The sequence below is a fragment of the Scardinius erythrophthalmus genome (assembly GCF_964197995.2).
Source record: "Scardinius erythrophthalmus genome assembly, chromosome: 22".
NCBI lineage: Eukaryota > Metazoa > Chordata > Actinopteri > Cypriniformes > Leuciscidae > Scardinius > Scardinius erythrophthalmus.
Genome location: NC_138242.1, coordinates 2670721 through 2692781, shown reverse-complemented (window position 1 = coordinate 2692781; position 22061 = coordinate 2670721). Strand labels below are relative to the sequence as shown.

Below are 22061 nucleotides of genomic sequence, written 5' to 3'. Positions count from 1 at the left end.
TGTGTACAAATATACACTAAAGACGTGAAGTATGGAGAAAATGCATACTAAAATAATATAGAAAAGATAGCACAGATTTTTTTTTTCATGTTTGAAACGGTTTCCGTATAAATCAGTACAAAATCGAACGTACGATTTTTGTGCTGTTTTCATTTTGAGAGCGAAAAGTCCCTAATGTTAGTTATTTATTGGTCAGCGAGTTCCATCGTCGCTCGGCATAAAGCAACGCTTCCACCGCGCGCGAGAGCTGGCCAGAGTCTCACGGAGAGCTAGGAGTCTCTGGGCTCTTTTATACGAGAGGTTGGGCTCCATATAGGTCGGGCTTTGCATATGTGTAATCAAACCAATGAGAATCCCCTGCGCGTCTGGCACACGGCAGAGCAACAAACTCTAGGAAGAAGAGAAGCGTAATTTAAGGGGTGTATCCCTTGTTTAAGACGCTGTTATGGCAAAGCCAATCGCCAGATGTTTGTGTTCCTCACTCAGATTTTGAGACTAAGCAGAACGCCGGGTTACTACGCGGAGGCTGAATCGCCTACCCAAGTCAGTTTTAGCCGAGGTATAGTTGTCTCACCCGCTTTACGCACAGGATTACGGCCGTTTGCTCGTCTGTTTCGCGGAACTGCAACGTTTTTTCTGTCATTATTTAACAGGCTGAAGGAAATGGCAAAGGAGAGAAGAGCGCGTCTGGGCGAGCGCAGTGGAAACCAGAGCTGAATGGCAGGATGCAAGCGACCTGAAGACGCACAAAACCCCGCGTTTCTACAGCTCTCAGTTCCTTTTACGCGTTCTTTTGGTTTCCTTCCATCCGAACGAGAGGAATTATCCCTATACGACCATTTACGGATTTCCTTTTTTCTTAATTTTTCAAATTTGTATATCATTTTCACACGCAGAACTCTAGGAATCGAGGATGCATTGTGGATTAGTGTTGATCCTCTTTACGGGAATCTTTCTCATCGTCAGTGCGGTTAAAAATGGTGAGTTACCGGGGTGTTTTAAGTGACTTTTGGGGGGGATTAGATGAGGAAAGCTACAGATGAGGGGTTGCGACTTGAGTCCGGTCACCTGCTCTCACCTGCCGCTGTTTCTGACACTGGATGGCCAGTCAAAACCACGCATTTCATCCGCGCTGATATTCAGTTCTGTTTTTATAACAATAAACGCTATATCTAATATGTTGCATGATATTTCGTAATAACTTCTATTAATAATATTAATGTTTACAAAATCGTGACAATATAATTTTACATTTATATTGTTAAATTTTCATTGTAATTTATTAAAATGAAAAAAAAAGTAGACTTATTTTATTATATTCCTTAAATGATGAAAATAAAGTTAATGTGCGTTAAAATATTTCAAAATGTCATGAAACTCCTTTTCATATATTCGTTTAAGATTTGAATATCGATCATTAGCCTACCATTATATTATGTTTGTTAATAACTTTTTTTTCTTCTTTTTTTTTAAGTGCTACATAAAGTTTTCTGTTTATCTCATGGCTTAACGGTCTTGTGTTACTGACCCTAATCTCGGCCAAATTAGGGAAACTACTTTAAAACATTGTTAAAATTATTCCTGAAAACCTGGCTTGCCCTAATATTAAGAATTACTATTATAAGTAATAAAAAATGTGTCCCATTCGTCGTAGTTGTGAATACGTTTAGATAAATATAGCTATAGTATTATTTAAAAATTTAGGTTGTTTGGGGTATTATTGACTATAGGCCATTTTAGTTCTTTTACTGTAAGAAGTCCTGTATTTTTCAGGACTGTCTGCGCGCTCATACGCGTGCATTGCTAATCACAGAAAGTCACATAATGTGCTTAATAAAGTCTAGAAGGATTTAAGCAAAATTTCAAGAGGTCACTTACATTTATTATTAGTATTAGATAAGTCATGTAGCCTATATACTGTAAATCCATCCATTAAAATAAAGATCAAATATGAAAAATTCTGGACTTTTAAGAGTAATTATAGTGTTGCTCAACTCTTGGTGTATTTTAACATTATATAAAAAAAGCCTTCTTTTTATGCATTAAACTTTACTGGACCTTATTGTTCATCCAGAGATGATTCTTGACTTTAGAAAGACTCTCAAATATCTAGAGTTGTTTTTGTATAATTACTTTTACTTTTTATATTGACAATTTTACATTAAAGCCCTGCCATATTCATGTTTATTCAACAAAAAGTTCGTTTATATGTAAACATCTCCGTTAAGCCATGTGGTGCTCCATGAGTTTGCTTGTTGATGATGGATCTGATTAAATTCAGTGTTGATCAGCTGTAGAGTAGTTGAAAGAGCAACTAAATAAAATATGGAAGAGACAAAGGTCATGCTTCCCTCCCACATAATGACATTAAATGTAGGCGAACATATCAAGCCTTTATTTAGTGCTTAGAAATAGGTCAGAAATGACTAGAGGAGTTTTCTCTGTTATACTGAATGTTTGGATATAAACGGCATAGTCATTCTTATGTCAAACTACAGTAGCGTTATTGTATTAGATCTTTAAAAATAAACCATTAAGACAATGTCACAATGAACATGGATTGTTTTTGCGCCATGGAAAGCATTACTGAAACAAAAGCCACTGTGTTAAAACTCATTTTAACACTCATACTATGGGTATTTTCTATCTTTAGGTAAGAATTATTGGTTGGTAATCCAGCATAGAAGGTGAGGCTGGTCGATCAGCATGGTCTTTCTGATAAACCTGGTTCAGCTAGTTAAAAAGTCTGGTGTGGACGTCCCACAAGCTTCCAAAACACATTATAATGTATTGTATGTTGGTGACCAGCAATGGTATTTTCAGCATGAGTGATATTTTCTTTCTTCTCTGTTCTTTCAGACAAATGTGGGGGCAATATCAACATCAGTACTGCAAGTTACCTCACTTCACCCGGTTATCCGGTGTCTTACTACCCGTCTCAGAAATGCGTATGGGTGATTACAGCTCCAGGACCGAACCAGAGGATTTTGATCAACTTCAACCCACACTTTGACCTGGAAGACAGAGAGTGCAAGTGAGTGTTCAGTGTTCAGTATTTGGTGTGGCGGTGCGCCACCTGCTGGTGCTGCCGGAGTATGTGCAAGACGCTCATCTGGTGTAGAGCACAGGGCCACATGTGTGCTTGGCTTCTTTTAGTGCTTGATTTCATTTAGATTTTCCCAAAACATTTTATAACTGCAACACAAATTAAGTCAACACTTGTATACACTTGTGTGTTGGAGTTTCTTTTTACATTCTGTCTTCACACTGCCAAAAGGTTAAACCATGAGGTATTGAAAGCTATTTTTTAATCATGATTCACTAGTTCACATGTGGTTTGGTTGGTGTAGCTTATTTCCACCGTCTTCTCTCGCTCTCTCTTCTTTCCCATTCCGTCTGTTTCCTTTGTTTGTGCTGGCGGGTCGGAGGCACGTCATTGTACTGTCAGAGTGCGGCCGACTCTGTTACTGTATCCCCTCCACCCAGATAGTCTTCCGCCTGGAGTCCTTTGTGTTCACTGAATGCCTTGTATTAATGGCACCGTTTATCAGGATCTTTACCTTTTTATGGCTCTGTAAACCTACAGAGATTTACAGCCCCAGATGACCCCGCACTGTCTGCTCATAGGGGGTCCGTCTCTTCTGAGAGTTCAGGTTTCGCTGGCAGAAACGAGCAGACCCCCCCTCCAGTCACACACACACACACACAAATCTCCAACCAGGGGATACTTAGAGTGAATGGAGTGTGGATACACACATGGTGAGGACATAATGAGCCCTCCTAATGAAATTATCCAGAAATGGTTTGCCTGTGTTCGAACAAGCCAAGTTAAAGAATTGCAAGTTTAGCTCCCGAGGCAGTCAGTGAATATAAATGAGTTTAACTTAGCTCTTTAAAGTGCACCAGGCTTTTTATATGGAACTGCTTGCACACAAACTGGATGCTAGCTTCATTTTTTGTCTTTTTGTCCATGATTCAAAAGAGATTTATTCCAAAAGTCTTCGAAATCTATCAAAATATAACTTGCTCCGCCTCTAAAACAAATAATTTTTTTTGGCTGACATCATCAATGCCACTTATTTGTAGCCCCTCCCATCCAATCGGCTTTAAATTGTTTGGGAGTCATTTCAATTTGAGTGGCTTCATCGTTACTCAAAAAATTCTCTTTGTACCGTTTGCCAAATGCCCATGCTTGGTTTTGCATTATGCCTTCGCATGTGGTCGCGGTTCATAAAATAGCAGAACCAGTTATGTTAAGTGCTAACTTGAAGACACACTCCTGCCTTTCTGCGGGAACTCTGCTCCAGGGCTTTTCCCCCATCTTGAAACGTGCTGCGGTTGTATTTCCCCTCCAAGGCAACATATGCCGTACACTGGGGTTCAGAACCTCTCTATAATCTTTCCACTTCAATCTTTCATTTTAAATTGCTGTGGAGGACGGCCATTCAAACAAATTTGAAGTTGTTTAGTAATTCTGGTTGTGATTGGCTGAAAGTTATGAGCGACACCCCCCACCACCACCACCTCTATCTCTAATTCAATTCTGAGATCAGATAGACATCTGTCTGGCGGATCTGGTTTCTGTAGATTAGGGGGTGTTTTCTTGACTCCCAGATTCAGCTGGACACACATTAAGGGCCCCTTGCATAATGGAAACTGTTGATGGCCGAAATGGCTTCTTTATCAGATGGACTGCCGAGCGAGGGAAGCTACAACACACGCTTCAGTGCGCCGCTCGCAATCTAATTAGCAACAAATGGAACATGCTCAGCATAACATGTCCGTTATCAACAAAGCAAACAAGAAATGCTTCATGTCCACTAGTGGGAGGGAAAAAAAACAGCTGCCGGATCAGAGTCGACTCTGGGTGTTGCACGAGAATGATGATGTCAGGGATGTTTTGTTTGAGATTGGAGCAAATGACCTGGTTTTATTGCAAAAAAAGGATGACAGCGTTGTTGAATATATGTCACACTGGTGTATTTAGTGTTATTAAAGCAGATGGACTTCACTGAGGTCATAGCGTGTCTGACTTCACTGAGGTCATAGTGTGTCTCCGTGTGTGTGTACTGTGTTGTGTCAGAGGCCGCTTTCTGCAGATAACACATTCCTCTGACAGGACTATGAATCATTGATGTGCCCCAATCCGCTGACCAAACAAAAACTGGAAACATTTCCTCCCGATTGTTAGATTCCTGTCTTGAAGCGGTGAAGGGATGTGTTGGATGGGGGAATTGTTGAAACGTGGCAAAGGACAGAGTGTAGCTTTGCTCTGGAAAGCTTTGCTGCTTAAAGCAATATTCTTTGTACTTAGTCAGAGATTGCACAACAATGGCCAGTCGGTTTGGATTCGTGCATGTGTGTGTGCACTTGTGAATAGTCAAGATGGCATTCAGAGAATGCTTGCTCAAGAATGGTCCCAAAGGAGGTCGCTTAAAGGCCTGACTTAAGCCTGAAAGCACAGCTTTATCGTGACCAACCTTCAGCGCCGCCCTGCTGGGTCAGCCCGCAAAGTGCCACATGTCCCGCAGAGAAAGCAAATACACTCTTGGCTTGCCAAACAAACCACACATCCTGTATCTGTGTTGCTCAGAGACTCGGACAAAGCTGATTAGTCATGGAGACACTAACAGTAGATGCCTTTGATTTAGTTGTGGGTTGTTTCATACAGAAGTTTTAGGTTTGAGATACACACTCGATGCCTCCGATGCCATTCAGTTGCTCAGATGCCCTGCTGTTGATGTGAGTTAATGCTGTGGCTGAGAAGAGAAAGGGTGAAACAGTCGATCCCACTGGTGTTTGAATATCAACACAGCTCTTCCACTCATGGCAGGGTCTCAATCCATTGTTTGTGTGCTCCCGTGGGTCTCCTCTCCCCCACTGAGAGGTGCCATAGCCAGGCTGGGAATGGCCGTAACTTTCCCTGCTTCTTCCAGATACCTAACGCTGGCCCTCTCCTTTCCTCCACAACGAATAAACACAGAGAGAGATGTATGGCATGAACATTCATCAGCGGTTGTCACGGAAGGGAAAACCAAAGAGGTATGGAATGCAACGGGCCTCCTTTCATCCTCAATGACGAGGGTTTTTAAAGGCAGGGAATGCTTTGACCTCTGGGCAGTGGAGGAGGCTTGGCCTGACAGAGATTGTTTTAAATACTTATGGCCCCTGTTAACAAACATAAGCACTGCAATCTATTCTCAGGAAGGGTCAGGGAAGCAATCTTAGGATCAAAAGCAGTACCGGGCCATTCGTGAGCTGTTGATGAGAGGCAGACAGTCGTGCCCGACTCCATCCGAGCTCCTAAAACAGGTGTACCGCTCCTGTTTCATTTCACAAAGATGCCATTTTTTTTCCCCTTTACGGTTGATGTGCTTTGTGTCGCAGAGTAGACAGAAAGCAGACCGCAAAGCAAGGATTTTTGCTACTGCGCTGAGCCGTTTGCTGTGTTGGGAGGTTGTTTCTTGTCCCTAGACTGCCTCTAAATCACATTTGTTCTGGCTCTGCGCTGAATTCTGGGTACAGGGAAAGGAGGCAGCAGCTGTCTTACGGGGCAAGAGCAAGGTGGTGTTACTAAAGCCAGTCCAGATGGAAAATGAGGCATAAACATAGGAAAACACACACAAAAGTGCCCACATTGGCTACGCATACTGTTGAGAACAGGATATTTCAAAAGTATGAGAGTTGTATAAAGATGATTTCTCTCCTTTCATTTCGCAGGTTGATTCCCCTGGAAAGTTTAAACTCTGTGACTCTGTGGTGCTTTCAAAAGTTGCTTGTTTGAGAATCCTGACCAGCCTAACACAGAAACAGTTCAACCAATGGGGTGTGGCTATTTGTCTTTTCGACTAGTGAAAGCCAGGGGGAGTATTTTTGTAAAACGTTTATTAGGCCATCTCCTTGAAAAAGGCCTTTATTGTTTGAAAAGATCTTAACAATGTTTCATAGTGTGCTCAGAGATACAATCAGACTTTCCTTGTGAACTTTTCTCATCAAATTTGCCCAGTAGCAAGTTATCTGAGCTAGGCTAGCAAACATTTTATAGCTCTGAAACAAATGTTGTTTGTTGTATTCATTATTTTCCAGGGTCATGCATTTCTCACTCTAAGGTATGCATTTCATCACCTCATTTTCTCCTTGGCCCTCTAACCCTCTCACATGACACTGGGCAACTTGAGGTTGTAAAGCGTTCCGGCTAATGAGAAAGATTAAATTGTGTGTCTCTTTCGGCATGTGTGTGTCAGGGCAAGGGGTTTCCGCCGCTAAAGCGCTTCACCTTGGCCCCGTGTGTTGGAAGGACAGGCTGATTGAAAAGCTCTCTCTCTCTGTGACATCTGCTGTCCTCCCTGCTGTTCTGTCACTGGCTTGATTCATGTCCTCCTCGTTCTCTCGCTCTCCGTCTCTCTCTTAGAAAGCCTAGGCACTTCACCACTCAGCGTGAGCTTATCTATGAGGGGAGGAGAGAGTGATGAAATAGGGAAGTGGGGAACAAAAAGGAAGAGACTGTTGGAAAGTGAGTAGATGAAGAGGAGGAGGTAGAAGGCGGATAGGATGAAAAAGGGAAAGATTTAAAAACAAAACATTACAGGATGTACAAGTTATAGTTGGATAAATGAGATAGAAAGGAGTGAGGAGTGAGAAAAATCAACTAGGAATTAACAAAGAAGTAGCAAATCTCCTCCCTTGTCACAGTAGAGCACAGAAGACATTAGAAATCTCAAAATTCCCCATCTGACAATGATGAAGCTTCTAAAGAGAATTTGGCAAAGGCCTCTCCAGCTTTCCACAGAGAACAGGTTTCCCAATATGGAAGTTTCTGTTCTCTGCTGTGAGCCGTCACAGATGAGAAAATCCTGTTGCTCATTTCCTTTTTGTTCCAGCTCAGATGTTCTTAAGTGGATCTTTACAAGATGCATGATTAAAGAACAATTTGTTTATCTCACCACTGGATTATGATTTAAAGATATGACTTGGTGAGATGATAAAAAAGCTAGTAAGGAAATCTGTTGTCATAGGAAAGCTGTTGTTGAAGACCCCTTGTCATTAAGTTAATATCGATTAGCTTTGAGGGCATCTATGGGCTAATGTAGACCTACAAATTTAAATGTAAAGTCTTTATCTTTTAGGAAGACCAAAAAGATAATGACGTATCTTGCATAAACAGGCATGTATAAATGTCTGTGCCGTAGCAATATGAAATCATAGACTGTAAAAAATATGGACAAAGCGTCTGTGACGTCACCCATAGACTTTCTGAAGAACGGTTTTGAGGCCGTTTATGGGGGGGATGGGCGGCGCCATCTTGGAAAATCTTGGGAAATCCTAACCCCGCCCACCTTCTGGCCAATCCATATATGGGTAAAGGATGCGAGTCCGGTTATTCTGCAAATGGAACAGCGCGTGTCACTCAGCTCGCTCTGCTACGTTACTCCGGTTATCTCTGTATGTATATTTTAGGCAACAATAAAACGAAATATGTTATAAAACACCACACTGCCTCTTTTCGTTTTCATTTAAAGAAATCTTAAACATTATAACCACACAAATGTGGTTTAGGCAACGCGTATTGAGTATTCCCTCAAATTATAGATTCACAAGACCAAAAATCGCCCGTTAGATATAGACAAGACGAATTATATCTCATGTTTAACCACCACAGAGACGCCAGAGTCCGCGGCAAACGTCAGAACGACTAGCCGAGGAAAGGCTGTTCCAGGCGGGGTACATGAGCGCCGAGTGCCCGGTGATCGTCTGCATCTCACAACCTGGATACAATTTTCATAAATCTTTTAAATAAACCACAGATTTGAGCTTTAAACAACTACATTCTCACCTGAAAAACTCTTAAAACTACATTCCATGATACATAAACAGTAGTATTATATTTCATCTGTATATTAAAAATGGCGCTTCTTATGTTGTCATTCTCCTTGGTGCAGCCATCAGCTGTCAATCAAGCTGTCACTCAAAGTTAACCACGGCCTTATTTGTCATACATTTTATATCTAAATACGATCTAAACTAACGAGTTAGAAAAAAATCCACCCCCCTCACAGTTGTCAGGCACTCGGAACCTATCGAAAAATACAATAAAAGTCCATGGGACCAACCTGTAAAAACACGAATTTATGCTGTGAAAACGGACATTTTAACATGGTGGTCTATGGATATTTGCGCCCTTTTGGGACCTCCCCCTAGCGGATTTTCGATGTATTGCAGTTTTTCGCACTTCCGGGTAGGCTTCATTTTTCAGATTAGAATGTTGCCGCTTGTATGAAATACGTCAGCACAGGAAAAAGGGGTCATCTACAAAAAGTAAAAGTTCTCTATGTCTAAACTGATGTAATGTAATTATGCATTATGCATGTAAAAATGAAGTGGAGCATAAATCTCTAAGTTTGTTTAGATGAAGCTCATTAGCAACAAGGCAAGATGTTTCCATGTAGAGGCCCAAATATGGAATCCGAGAACTTACGAGAACACAGAGAGAGAGAGGGAGAGAGAAAGAAAGCGGTGAATGGGGGGAAATTACCACTGCTTTGGAACCAAGAGTTAAGGTTCTCAGCAAGATTGGTTAAAGATCTGATTCAAGACAACCTGTATTTTTAAACTCCCCAGGAGAACATCAGAAGGGCCTAAGCTTTAATTGATGTGGTCCTGTTTGAGAGCTAATGCACCATGTCTGCACATGCTGGCCTTGTTTAGTTTGCCGCCAGAACCGCAAATGGCCCTTTATTTTTGATTGATGGGGCTCCTGCCCAGCTATGGTTCAGCCCACACCGCTCTGAGCTTAAGGGACCAGTTGGATGGGAATTTGAGTTTGATAAGGTTCAGCTCCACTTGGGCCCCACGCTAAGATGGCAAATTGAGTTTTTCAGGTTGAATATTTGATTATTTTTCTTGTAAATTTTGGCTGTGAGATCTCATTCTCATTCGTTCACTCTAGTTTGATCGTAGCCGAGGGCTGTCCATCTTTGTTTTCTCTGCGACAGTGTTGGTAGTAAGTTTGATGGCTGGAAAGAGACAGTGATGAATGGGGCAAAGGCTCTCTGATTGAGCTGAGGCAGTTCACACTCCGCTCGTCCGCCCCTTTTGTTTGCTTTTCTCTTGGTCTTGTCTTTCAGAGGATTAGTGTTCGTTTTAGGGGGTTTTATTGTGTGCGAATGTGGTATTTTTCTCACACTGTAATTTGCCATTAAATAGCATGTCATCTCAAAAGCTGTAAATTGACCTGTGAGTAAATCAACCCCTTAGTGGGATGTTCGTGGTCTTGTAATGTTTCAGACTCAATGCCAGCTTAAGTCTGTCAGTCCCTCCTTTCCTATCCTCTCCTCCATTTTCCAGCAGGTCTGCTGGTCATAGCATGCATACTGAGCTAATTATCTTTCACGAGGTCTCCAAGTTGGCATCGGCAGTGTGGGTTTGTGAATGGATAGGTCATTTTGCCCTCCAAACTTTGGCATCATCTTTGGCATCAACCTCTTGATCAAACTGCTGCACGGCAAGACACCGCACATATGCATGCACACACTTTGACATGAGCACATTGCCCGGGCCACAACAGAATGCACCGGAATTGCAATAGAAAGAAAACAACACACCACCTGGTTGTCTCAGTGTGTGCCATCTAGAGTGTGTAATTCCAGGAACTTGATTTCCTTTTTGAAGATAACCTGTTGGCAAAGGAAAGAGATACATTGAGAATATATGCGATAATGAATAAGGACACACAAAGAATAAGGAAATTAGTCAAATGCCAAGATGTTGAAACGAATGTCAGACAATTGACAAAGCAAATATTTCTCTTTTGTTCTCCTTCCGCTTATGTAATCGAAAATCAACATCGGAAGAGTGTGTGTGTTCTAATTCCGTGTGTCACTGTTGACCAAGACACTGTTCCCATGAGATATGATGCTGACTTAGTCAGAGTCGGCACTTTCTATCCATGCCCTGCCTCCATCGGCCGCCTTCATTGTATAAGGCCTGAATGAGGAGGAAAGCAAGGGGGTGAAGGGACGGAAAGGCGGCAAGACACGCAAGGAAAGCAAGTTAATTCAATTACTCTCAGTGCAGTTATAACCACAGTTTTCCTCTAAAAGAAAGAATGAGCTGGACATGAGACATTACGGGGAAACTCCAAGTGACCCAGGACGTAGCCCAGAGGGACCTCATGCTCTCATCCATGCACATTCTCTCTAAATCTTTCTCTTTCTGTCTACCTCTCTCTCTTTCTCTCATGGATGCCACCCACTGGTTTACCTCTAGTTGACCTCCCTAAGCAGTCTGTTCATTACCAACTAGAGAGCACTTATTGGACTGCAGTATGTAGATGGGCCAGATAGTTCAGCAACAGTCCTTTATGTAAGCTCGTCGTCTCATACTCTACATTAACAGTCATCATTTGGGCAGTAGGTCATATCTTTATCATCAGCTTATTCTGGCAATGCTAAATTGGATTTGTGGGTTGTTTTATTTAATAATGCACTTAGATACACATCTATTATAACTCTCTTTTTTTTTTTTTTGCTGTCCGAGTAGTGCCACGTCAGACATTCTAACCTGCGGGATCTTTTCATATATCTCCAAATAATTAGTATTAGTAATTTTAATAAGCATAGCAAAAGGTATTACCTTTAAGCTGACCCTGTTTCTCTCTGCACATAGTAGGAATTAATTTAGACCTCATTAGAGGAGAGGCTCACATGTCACCTTCGACCACTGCAGAATCAGTTACAGCCCAGGGGTGGGAGACATTGGGGTTACTGGGTGGTAGGGGGATTGCATAGTATTTTTAATGGAAGACCGTGCACATCTGCCCTCTGACCCCTTCCAGCCACCTCCTTCCCTCATACTCAATCCACGTCCTTTTCTATAGCTTGACTTTTCATCTTCTTAACCATGGACCCTTCTCCAGAGGGCAGTGGCCACTCTGGCTCAGTAATAATACCCCCTATCAGATGTCAAGGTGGGACAAATGGTGGCTATTCTCCTAGTAATGGCCAGTGAAATGGGCTCCTGACAGAGACCGAATGAAGACCTGTGTCCCTTGTACACCATATAGTGCAATTTCTTTTTCCATTGTCCTATTCATGGGCTAGAATGGATTTTTGTACTCTCTCCCTCTCCTATGTACAACAACAATGAATATATATACTATATACTAATATAAAATGTGTTTTTAGCTGAATCCTGTATTAACATCTAATATCGTTTAGCACTCTAATGGTTTATCTCTTCAGATTGGAAATTAACATGTGAACTCAAGTGATTAACCAACATATAGCCACTGCTTCAGTGTTCATGCTGTCTAGTTATACATTTTTGTGAAAAGTCCACAGTTGGATTCCAATCTGTAGTAATACCATTTAAATCTTGCCCAGGTCATAACTTATGTTTTCCTAAATTGCAGCAAGTTTGCAGCAGGTTCCTTCATGTCATTGCTACACTGAGACTAAATCTCTGAGGTAAAGGTAAGCCAATTTAGTGCAGTTCCTCATCATATCCTGTCAGTGGATGATTCACAGATATCCATCCTGCCCTGCTGGCTGATGACAGAACTTCCTCAAGCTCCTTCAGCTGTGTTTATATTGGATCATTTGGGAATTGTACATTAGCAAAGAAGTGTGGCACTCTGATGTAGCCTAACCGAGCTCTATGCCGCGGCTCGCTTAGTGTACGCGTTTCACTTAATCAGTAAATGTATATTAGCCATTTTGCCCCCTGGGCAGAACTCTAATTAATTGCTCTTGCTCCTTCCTCCAACGAGAACAGGATGTTAGATTCTAAATAGGGGCATTTTGTGGTCTAATATGGCTTCTGTGTTTCTTCGAATTCTAAACTATAATGCTTTCTGTTTTCCAGCAAAATTGCTTTAATGGATAATGACAGATGATGTATTGAAGAGAAACAGAATCGTTTGCTGACGTGCACCATTGTAGAGGCGAATTAATAATGTAGTGGTAGCACAGTGCCCTCTTTGTCTTATGGCCCTCTTTGCTTTTCCCTGACAAAAATTTAAGTTCAGCGAGTTTGGATGTGGTTAAGAGGAAGGACAAGGAGTTGTCTCAGAGGAGTAAACTAAAAATGGATAGCTTGCAATCAGTGTATCACATGTGTTTACACATTTCCTCTTGTATCTTTTGTATATGTCTCAGCTTTTACTGCTGCCTCTTACATCGGGTTATTGCGTATTAAAGACTGTAAACTGTTAGTAGTGCAGTATGCAATAATTCCCTCAAAATACTGGAATTCATTAATGTGATTGTTGGGAATCCGTGTCTCTCCGAACAGCCTAATTAGCAGTGCTAATGAAAGCGGACACGCTAAATCCATCAATGTTAATCATAATTGCCATTTATGAAAGCATGCGGCGAGGTCTCCTGCACCGCGCCCATTCTAAATAAATTAGCATCTAAAAATATGTCTCAAAGATTAAGCATGACGCTCAAGACCTCTCTGCGATTGTGGCTACTGGGGCTGGTTTGATGTAATTTACTCTCACAGAATTGAAAAGTATTGAACCGCTTGACATGTCCACACCCTTCGCCAGCCCTGCACCACATGCGCTCAGTGCCACCCATTTCTAAATGGTGCTGCTCTAATCATTTGTGTTTAGGAAGGAAGGTTAAACCACTGGATGGTTGTTTGGATAGACACATCAGTCACTGGGGAGCATGAAACATGATTTACGGCCATTTTTAAATTATGTTCTGTTAATTCTGATGTTGGCTTATTTGAGAAAGTCTGTTTTAGGTCAACAGCACACATGCAGTGTGTAAAGGTACTTTCACACCCAAACTTAATTGAACAATATTTAATTATCTTGAGACAAAAAGAATGCCCTTTTCGACAGAAGGTTGCTCATAGCCAACCAGTCTCAACCAGTCATTTCAAAAGCTCTAGTAAAAAAATTAACAAAATAAACAAAAGCACCCCATGCCGACAAAGTAGTTACTCAGTAATCATAAAACACAGGTCGAACTTCATAGCCTTAGCCTCAAGTCATGGCCCCTCCCTCTACACTCTTCAACAGTTGCATGTAAGCTAATAACTCCATCAGGGAGTGTTTTCATTCTCTGTACTGTTGTAACAGACTCTGGTCCCAACCCCAACTCCTTTTTCATCTGTTTTACTAACATTTTGAGTGACAGCGGAGAGGTTATTATCGTTCCGAATGCAGCTTGCGGCTGCAGGAGCCCATTACAGTAGGCTTGGTTAACGCTTGTCACATACTATGGAGAATGGTAGACAGTTTTGGTGAGCGAGCTGCTACCGTGTCCCCTAAAGGCTTGAGCTGTTATAACTGAAAAAAAGTCTAGCTTGCTTCGTGGAAATGTTAACTTTGTTCGGCATGGGCGAAGTAAGTGAAATATGTTGTTTTTTTTTGTTTTGTTTTTTTGCACATGATGTTTGAGTCCCTCAGCAGTTTACAGCTCTACATGTTTACACTTTCTTTAGGACAATGATGACTTGTACATCCCCTCAGCCTTCTCTATCTGAAAGGAACATATGAGAAAAGAGTGATTGTTTCGAAAAGGGCACGTCGAACCTAATCTTTCCCTCCGGTGATGGATAAAATGTTCTGCCCTATTGTAGATCACGCTGGTCATATTTTGTGTCTGTGAATGCTTATGGGGGGTGTAGGTAACAGCCCCAAGTCTGTGAGTCTATGGAAAATTGTTAGCTTGTGGTTGATTGTCTTAACCCTAGGCGTGCAAATAAGAGCTATTTTTCCCATCTGACCGTTCTGTACGGCATAGGCATTACTATCCCTGTAGACAGGATTGTCTGCTAACATTGTAAGGCAGCGAAGTGAAGGTCTCTGAGAATTAGGTTCATCCTTTTTGTTTTAATTTCCCCTTTGGATTGGCAGGCTATTTTCACCACTATTATGGTTGAGTGAGTGTGAGTGTGTGTGTGTGTGTGTGTGTGTGTGTGTGTGTGTGTGTGTGTGTGTGTGTGTGTGTGTGTGTGTGTGTGTGTGTGTGCGTGTGTGCGTGTGTGTGTGTGTGTGTGTGTGTGTGTGTGTGTGTGTGTGTAGGGTAGGGACCTTAGAGACTCTAACAACAGTCCAGTAGTGTAGGCCAAAAGATCTTGAACAATCAAAGAGGGAAAAGGCAGAGCAGCGAGACAGAGAGAGGGGGAATGTATTAAAAAACAATGAGACAGAGAGAGGGGGAATGTATTAAAAAACAATCTGTCTGCTTTCTCTTGTGGGGTCATAAAATGAAGCAGGCGGAGACCGGGTGGAGCACGGAGATGGTTTAAGACCTGGGGCAGGTGAAGAGGTGTCTGGTCTGAGAAATTGGGACTCTGTACTTGATGAGAATGCTTTACACCTCTCTTCTTAGCTTCAGGGGCAAAACCTCATTTTAAAATGTTAAAACCTCATTCCCTGCTGTTTGTTCTTGCTCTGTTAACGGCAAACTCCATCTTGCAGTTTCAGACTCCCGCGAGTTCCCGAAGAAATAGATTAGCAAATACTGATCTACACAGACCACTCTAGGAAAAAGTCTTTCTCCGAATGTAAAATGGCCTCTGCAGTCAATCCCATAATGCCCTGCAGATGATTAGCAGGGCCAAGTTGGCACTCCGGATCCACTAAGCTTGCGGAATGGGATGAAACTGTGCGCAGCCTGTGCCGAGTAGTCTTTAAAAACAGAAATGAGAATGTGGCTAGAATGCTTAAAGACATTTCTTTTTTTCATAAGCAGCCCTGGCCTTGAGGCGACTACTGCAGTTCCATCTGCATCTTATTCTAATACCTCCCACTCCAGCTTTACAAGGTCCATCTGTGTTAGGGAACAAGTGCCGCGCCTGACTAGAGAATGCAATAAACAAGATTTCTGAAGGTGCTAAGACTTTACATGCAGGCCGGCAGGAGAAGCCTTCTGTTTTTCAAAGCCCGAGCGAAAAGGATATCTTGAGGAGAGCTTGTAGTACAGTATAATGTTACCTCTGCTGTGACTACGGTTGTGCAACGGTGACTGTGATTCTGTGACAGACTTGCTGAAATCCGATAACACACCTTTGATTCTCACGGCACCACTGAGGAGGAAACGACTTCTTAAACCCCCAAATCTTTTGCAGGATAACGCCTGCATCAATTTTTCAAAGGTCTGGTCACGCTTGAGTTTACCTGGGTGGAATTTCAAGTAGAGAGAAAATCTGTGCGTGCATGTGTGTGTGTCTCAAGGTAGAGGTATCATTCAGCTAGCCATAAGAGCAGGGAGAAATTACAGACTAAAAGAGGAAGGAGAGAGCATAACAGACAGATCTGAAGAAGACTGATGCTCTCCATCTTGAGCTGAGACGCTACTGTCAAAGATCTTCACACATTACTGCACTAAAGCATCTTCCCAAGCTGCTTTCAGACCAATCTCTGATTCACTACAAAGTGTACTCTCTTTTTACTCTCTTGGTTGGGATTTTACAGGAACTTATCATGCAGACTTGCATGTTCTTGCAATCGGGATGCAATTTAGTCGAATAGGACATGCTCCTGAATCAATATACTTGTTGGAGCTGGAACAGCCTATAGAAATAATCTATCTCTAAAATCAGAGAGGAAGTGTTTGGCTAGTAAAATTGTTGAAGCCCAAAATTTTAGTCCTAACCCAACCCATCCCAAACAAAGGTAATGTCCTAAATGTCCTTTCAGTACGATTTTAAATCCACACTTTGATAACATATTTCCATGTAGACTGTTGGGCAGGCCGGGTTTGTGTGGTCTTATGGTGGCTGTTAAGAGAGTGAAATGAAACCTTTGTCAAATTTGACATCTTACATTCTCATGGTCATCACAAGTTCACAAGCACAGGTACAATGAAATGCTTAATTTGAGACAGGGGTGAAAAATCAAGCTCATAACCTAACCCTAATTCTCAGATCAGATCTGTTTTCAGATTTTTTTTTCTGTTACCAACAACGAAAGTAGTCCAATCCACCAGGCAGATTCTTGGGTTAGAGTTAGGGCTAGAGCCTTGGACAAGATTCTTACCAAACAATGATTGCCTTCTGGTAGGTCTATGTTTGTTTGAGGACAAATGTTGATCCAGGAACATGTTTAGACTTGAATACAGGGGTTTACATCTGCACTAAAATAATGATGTTGACGGTCAACATAACCATCACTCTAAGCTTTCCTTCTCTTCGTCTTCTCTTATCATCTACTCAGAGCTCTGAATCACTCGACCTAACTTTAGTAAGTCAGGCTCACCAGAATGCTAGTCAAGCCAGAGTGATGAGAGAAAACAAAATAAGTCTTTGGGAGAGTTAATGACTGCTTTTTATGGCCACTGTGCCGTAAAGGCAGTGAGTAAAAGCGTAAGTGCATTGGCTGGATTCCTGTGTAAATGTACCATGATGGGGCTGAAGGTAGACTGAGTTCTCCTGCTCAGACTGATAAAGGAGAAGAGGAGAACAGAGCTTGTTTGTGTGGGTGCAGAAGCGCTGTTTCCACAGCTGGCCTTAAGAGGAAGAGGGCAGGGACTGAAAAACAGAACAGCGTGCAAAAAAATGGCACCAAGCACAAAACAGTAGACCCGAGCCAAACAGAGTGAGGTCATAGCTCTGCAAGCGTCATGTGAGCAGCAAAGGCTTGAGGAAAGCTTTCTGAAAAGAGCAGCAGGTTTGTTTGCACATGTGTTTGTTTTTATTGTGTCGATATTTGGGTCACTGAAAATAATTTTGACATACCTACACAGACACTCATGAGGGTCCATATGGGTCCTCTCTGTATTGTCCTATTTTTAATAAATTGCATTTTTATGTGAGTTACGTCATTCCCTATTTGCATGAACGTATAGTTTCTTGTGTGCAGGGGATGACGTTAACACCCGCCAACCTTTATTTCAGCAGTGGCGTGTAACACAGTCACTCCTACTAGCCACTTTGGCAGGTTGAACATATACAGTTTTAAATTGTGGTCTTTTAAAAAGGCATCTGAAATAACAAACTAAGTGCTATGTAGTGTTGTCTGAAATATCAGAATAGATAAACGATACCAGCTGTTCTTTCTCTCCGACAGCGAGTTACACACAACCCCGCCTCTCCTCACTCACTCGATTCATTTGCTCCGGATGAATATTGTTGTTATTACAGGGCTTGAATTACAGCGTGGGATTGCGTGTATTGCGCATAATTTCACTCATTCCCGCAGATTTAGTGCTCACACCCAAAGTACACGCACATAAAGCCGCCTCTCAGAACTAAATTGAGTTCTTTTTCGCTGCTTATTGTGCTTAATCAGTCAAATACACACAAAATAATGTCAAAATGACAGTTTTGACGAATCTTCACATAGACACACTCAGTTATGTTTTAAGTGAACATAAACAGTTTGGAAAGAAAACGCACGTGTAACAGTATAATGGATCTGTGCGTCAGGTCTTAAAGTGACAGCAGCCTAATAAACCTGCTGCCAAATTATGAAAAATATCTATATGGCAGTTTTTCCCTATTGTATTGATGTCAAAATTGTGGCCAGTGAAATGCTGAGTGGCTAGAAACGTTGGCTGGTGAGCAAAAAGGTTAATGTCAAGCCCTGGTTGTGTGGTATTTTCGCAGAGACTTTCCTTACCTGCCAGTTTAAATGTGTTTTCATTGTATATGTGGCATTAGATCCGTGGCACTCTCTTCTGCTGTGACTGATGGAGTGCTAGGCCTCTTCCATCAGGCCAGCCAAGCGGAGAGACACGGGTGAAGTCATCTCTACATTACCGCCCCCTCGGGGGACCCAATTTCAGAGAGCGGCACGCTTCTCATATTCCGTCCCTTCCACTCGCACACATACGGTATCGTCACCCCCAACGGTGTGAAACAAACCAACCTTTATATCACTGAATGCACAGTATGAGACGCGCCCCAATTTTAACGCCTCCCATAACCCCCCTGGACTTGCTGACACACAGACACACATTCTGTCTGCGATACCTTCGTTAAATTTTCACACTTTTCCTCCTGTAATGTGTGGCAGGTGGAACAAACCATTTTCTTGAGCAGGGAGATCTTCTGTTGCATATCTAGGCTATTATGCACATGCATAATATATATGTATATATATTTTAATACTCCTCTCAAAATAATGAAATGATATTATGCACGGGCGAGATTTTAGTTCTGCATCCCTAATATGCTTTGAGAAATCAAACTGCAATTCTTTGAAAAGAAAGACCGTTCTACTCCCCATGATGCTTTGCTCTCGTTTCTCCCCGCCTATCCTGCGGTTACGGGTGTCAGGGGTGATTAAACGCCATGGAAACAAGACCCTGCTGTCAATCATATTCCACGCTGAGCACACCCCCAATTGAAATTCACCATTATTATATCAGTATGCGGAGTGTATTGTACAAACAGACTTAAAACAAGAGAGAATTCACATCAGCTTTAGTTTTTCATCCCATCTCACTCGCTCGCTCGCTAGCTGAGGCAGGACCACCCACCCTCTCTCGTCTTATATTACAGACACAATATTAGCGTGTGTGTGTGTGTGTGTGTGTGCACGTGGGTTTTTGTGTGTGCACGTGCTGCCATTTGTGCAACAGTCTTCCAAACTGTCGCCGACTCAATTATGTGGCGGCACAAACCAATAGCTTTAGGGTTGAAATTCTATTTTGAAGACAAGTGAAGCATGTGCGTGTTTGTGTGTGTGTGTGTGTGTGTGTTTGTGTGTGTGTGTGTGGATGCAACACCTGTCCCACTCATATAATATTGTCAAACCGACATTCAAAGTCAACTAAGAGTATTACTATGTTCTGTTATTCATATGAAGCAATTTGCGCACTGTTTTTTACATTGTTTTTTATCTTTATAATATTATAAATGTAAGTGAATATATCCATAATCGGTTCATTGAAAAAAACTGAACTGACACGCTAAAATATGTATAAAAAAACAAGGTGTCTGTGATTAACAGTTTAGATGACCAAATCTGTGTGTTTGTCTCTCTGTGCAGATATGACTATGTGGAAGTGAGGGATGGGGTGGATGACAGCGGGCAGCTGGTCGGGAAGTATTGTGGGAAGATCGCTCCCTCTCCCTTGATCTCCTCTGGGAACCAGCTCTTCATCAAGTTTGTGTCTGACTACGAGACTCACGGCGCTGGCTTCTCCATCCGCTACGAGATCTTCAAAACGGGTGAGTGAGAACGTGATGACAACTCATAGGCGAATAACCGGGAATCATCCAATCAGATTTACCATATTACTTCAACAACTGTTTAAGAAAGATAAAGGTAGGGATTTACAGGAGGAGAGTACGACAACCATATAAGGACAGACACAAGCGAAGGAGACCACTTTCTGTTTCTCTTTGTCAGTCCCAGTGGGAGAGTTGCCTGAGGAGAAACGATCAGTTGATAACGCAGACTTGTAGACCTTCAGGGTCTCTCATTCTGCCATTGTCTGGCCCACAGAGACACACACACACACACACACACACACACACACGATGATGGACCGTTGGGCTTATCTGGAGATGTCATGGCAATAAGCAGAAATTTCCTGTTGTTCAGATTTGTTTCCCGTGTTCGAGGGAGGGCTAGAGACTCAGAGAAAGCGTGTGTGTGTGTGTGTGTGTGTGTGTGTGTGTGTGTGTGTGTGTGTGTGTGCGTAACCTCAGGACAGGTGCCGTACACATCATGGCCAAATACTGACCCTGGGTTACCCCGAGTGTGACCTCAGGATGAGATGGATGGGGGTTATTTTCACCTTTATTGTCCGTTAGTGTGCAGTCATTCCCACAGAAATGATCTATCTCAAGTGTTATTCAAGGAGAGCAAATGGAGAATTATTTAGAAATGTCAATAATATCACAAATGGTGATCATTTAGATTTTCCAAGATATACAAATCTGTTGTTTTTCTTATATTTCTGCTTATCAGTGCTGCATTTATTTGATCAAAACACAGTAAACAGTAATTTTGTGATATATTATTACAATTTAAATGAACTGTTTTCAATTATAATATATATAAAAAAAGCATCATTGCTTTAGTCTTCAGTGTCACTTGATCCTTCAAAAATCATTCCAATATGATGATCTGATGAAATGTTTCTTATTATAATCATCAGTGTTGTAAATCAATGTTGAAAACAGTTGTGTTGCTTCCTATTTGTGTGGAAACAATAATCAGTTTTTTTAGGATTTTATGATGAATAGAAAGGTCAAAAGAACAGCATTCATATATATATATATATATATATATATATATATATATATACAAATTATACTTTATTCATATTATTGGTTTTGATTCACTGTGTTTATTTATTTATTTGAATATATTAAAGAACTTTTCCCTTAAGGAATTTCAGGAGAAACTTTTGAGACAAAGTTGATATTCATAAAACTTAGATTCTCTTGAGCTTTAAAAGAGCAACCTCGGAGCAAAACCTTTTCCTCTGGCTTGCCCCCACCACACACACACACACACACACACACTTTGGCTCATCAATAAGATCAATACGTCTCCCACAGTATTCCATTATCTCAGTGCTGGTTTTCTTAAACTCATCTTCTTGATGTGTCTGATTGGAAATAAGGTTCCTCTGGAGAGAGCAAAGACGTCTGAAACATATCGACTGTGTGCAGTCAAGGGTTCTCCGGCCCGTGCTGGGTGTGTTCCTGCAGAAAGCCCTGTTTATCAGCATGGGTGGGCCACGAGAGCCTGTGTGAACAACAAACACTGTTATGTTTGCAGTCCAGGACATGGGAATTTGTTGTGTCTATGCAAACTCTGCAAAGCACACGGCAACCTTATCAAGTGAAGACCGAGAAGGACAGCGAGCAAGCAAAGGAAAGAATGTGAAAAGCAATAGCGAGAACGACGAACAATGAATAAAGAAAGGGAAAGTGATTTAAAAGCCTTGTCAACAACATCTGATCTGTGTGTGTATGACATACAAGTAAACGCAATGATTACACACAGGTGTTGAAACAGGTGTGCTGGTATTGAAATGAGAGATGATTATAAGAATGTAAGCATTTAAAATGAGATAATACTCATTTCAAGCTGCTGCCGCTGCATATGGATGTGGATTAGAGCAGGTTTCACACACACA

At 41.7% G+C, this 22061-nt stretch overlaps 1 protein-coding gene across 8 annotated transcripts in view; it reads left to right on the top strand.

The window, feature by feature from the left end:
* Nucleotides 1-367: 367 nt before the first annotated feature.
* Nucleotides 368-22061, top strand: part of nrp1a (neuropilin 1a) — a 65785-nt gene continuing 44091 nt past the window's right edge. For 3 of the 8 annotated variants that reach the window (XM_081353105.1, XM_081353103.1, XM_081353099.1), the window contains exons 1-3: nt 378-980; nt 2860-3034; nt 19955-20136. In XM_081353105.1, the coding sequence (XP_081209231.1) occupies nt 914-980; nt 2860-3034; nt 19955-20136 (424 nt within the window). In that variant the 5' untranslated portion in view covers nt 378-913. Of the gene's footprint in view, nt 981-2859; nt 3035-19954; nt 20137-22061 lie in introns of all 8 variants that reach the window. The other 5 variants (XM_081353106.1, XM_081353104.1, XM_081353100.1 and 2 more) reach the window with 4 other exon arrangements.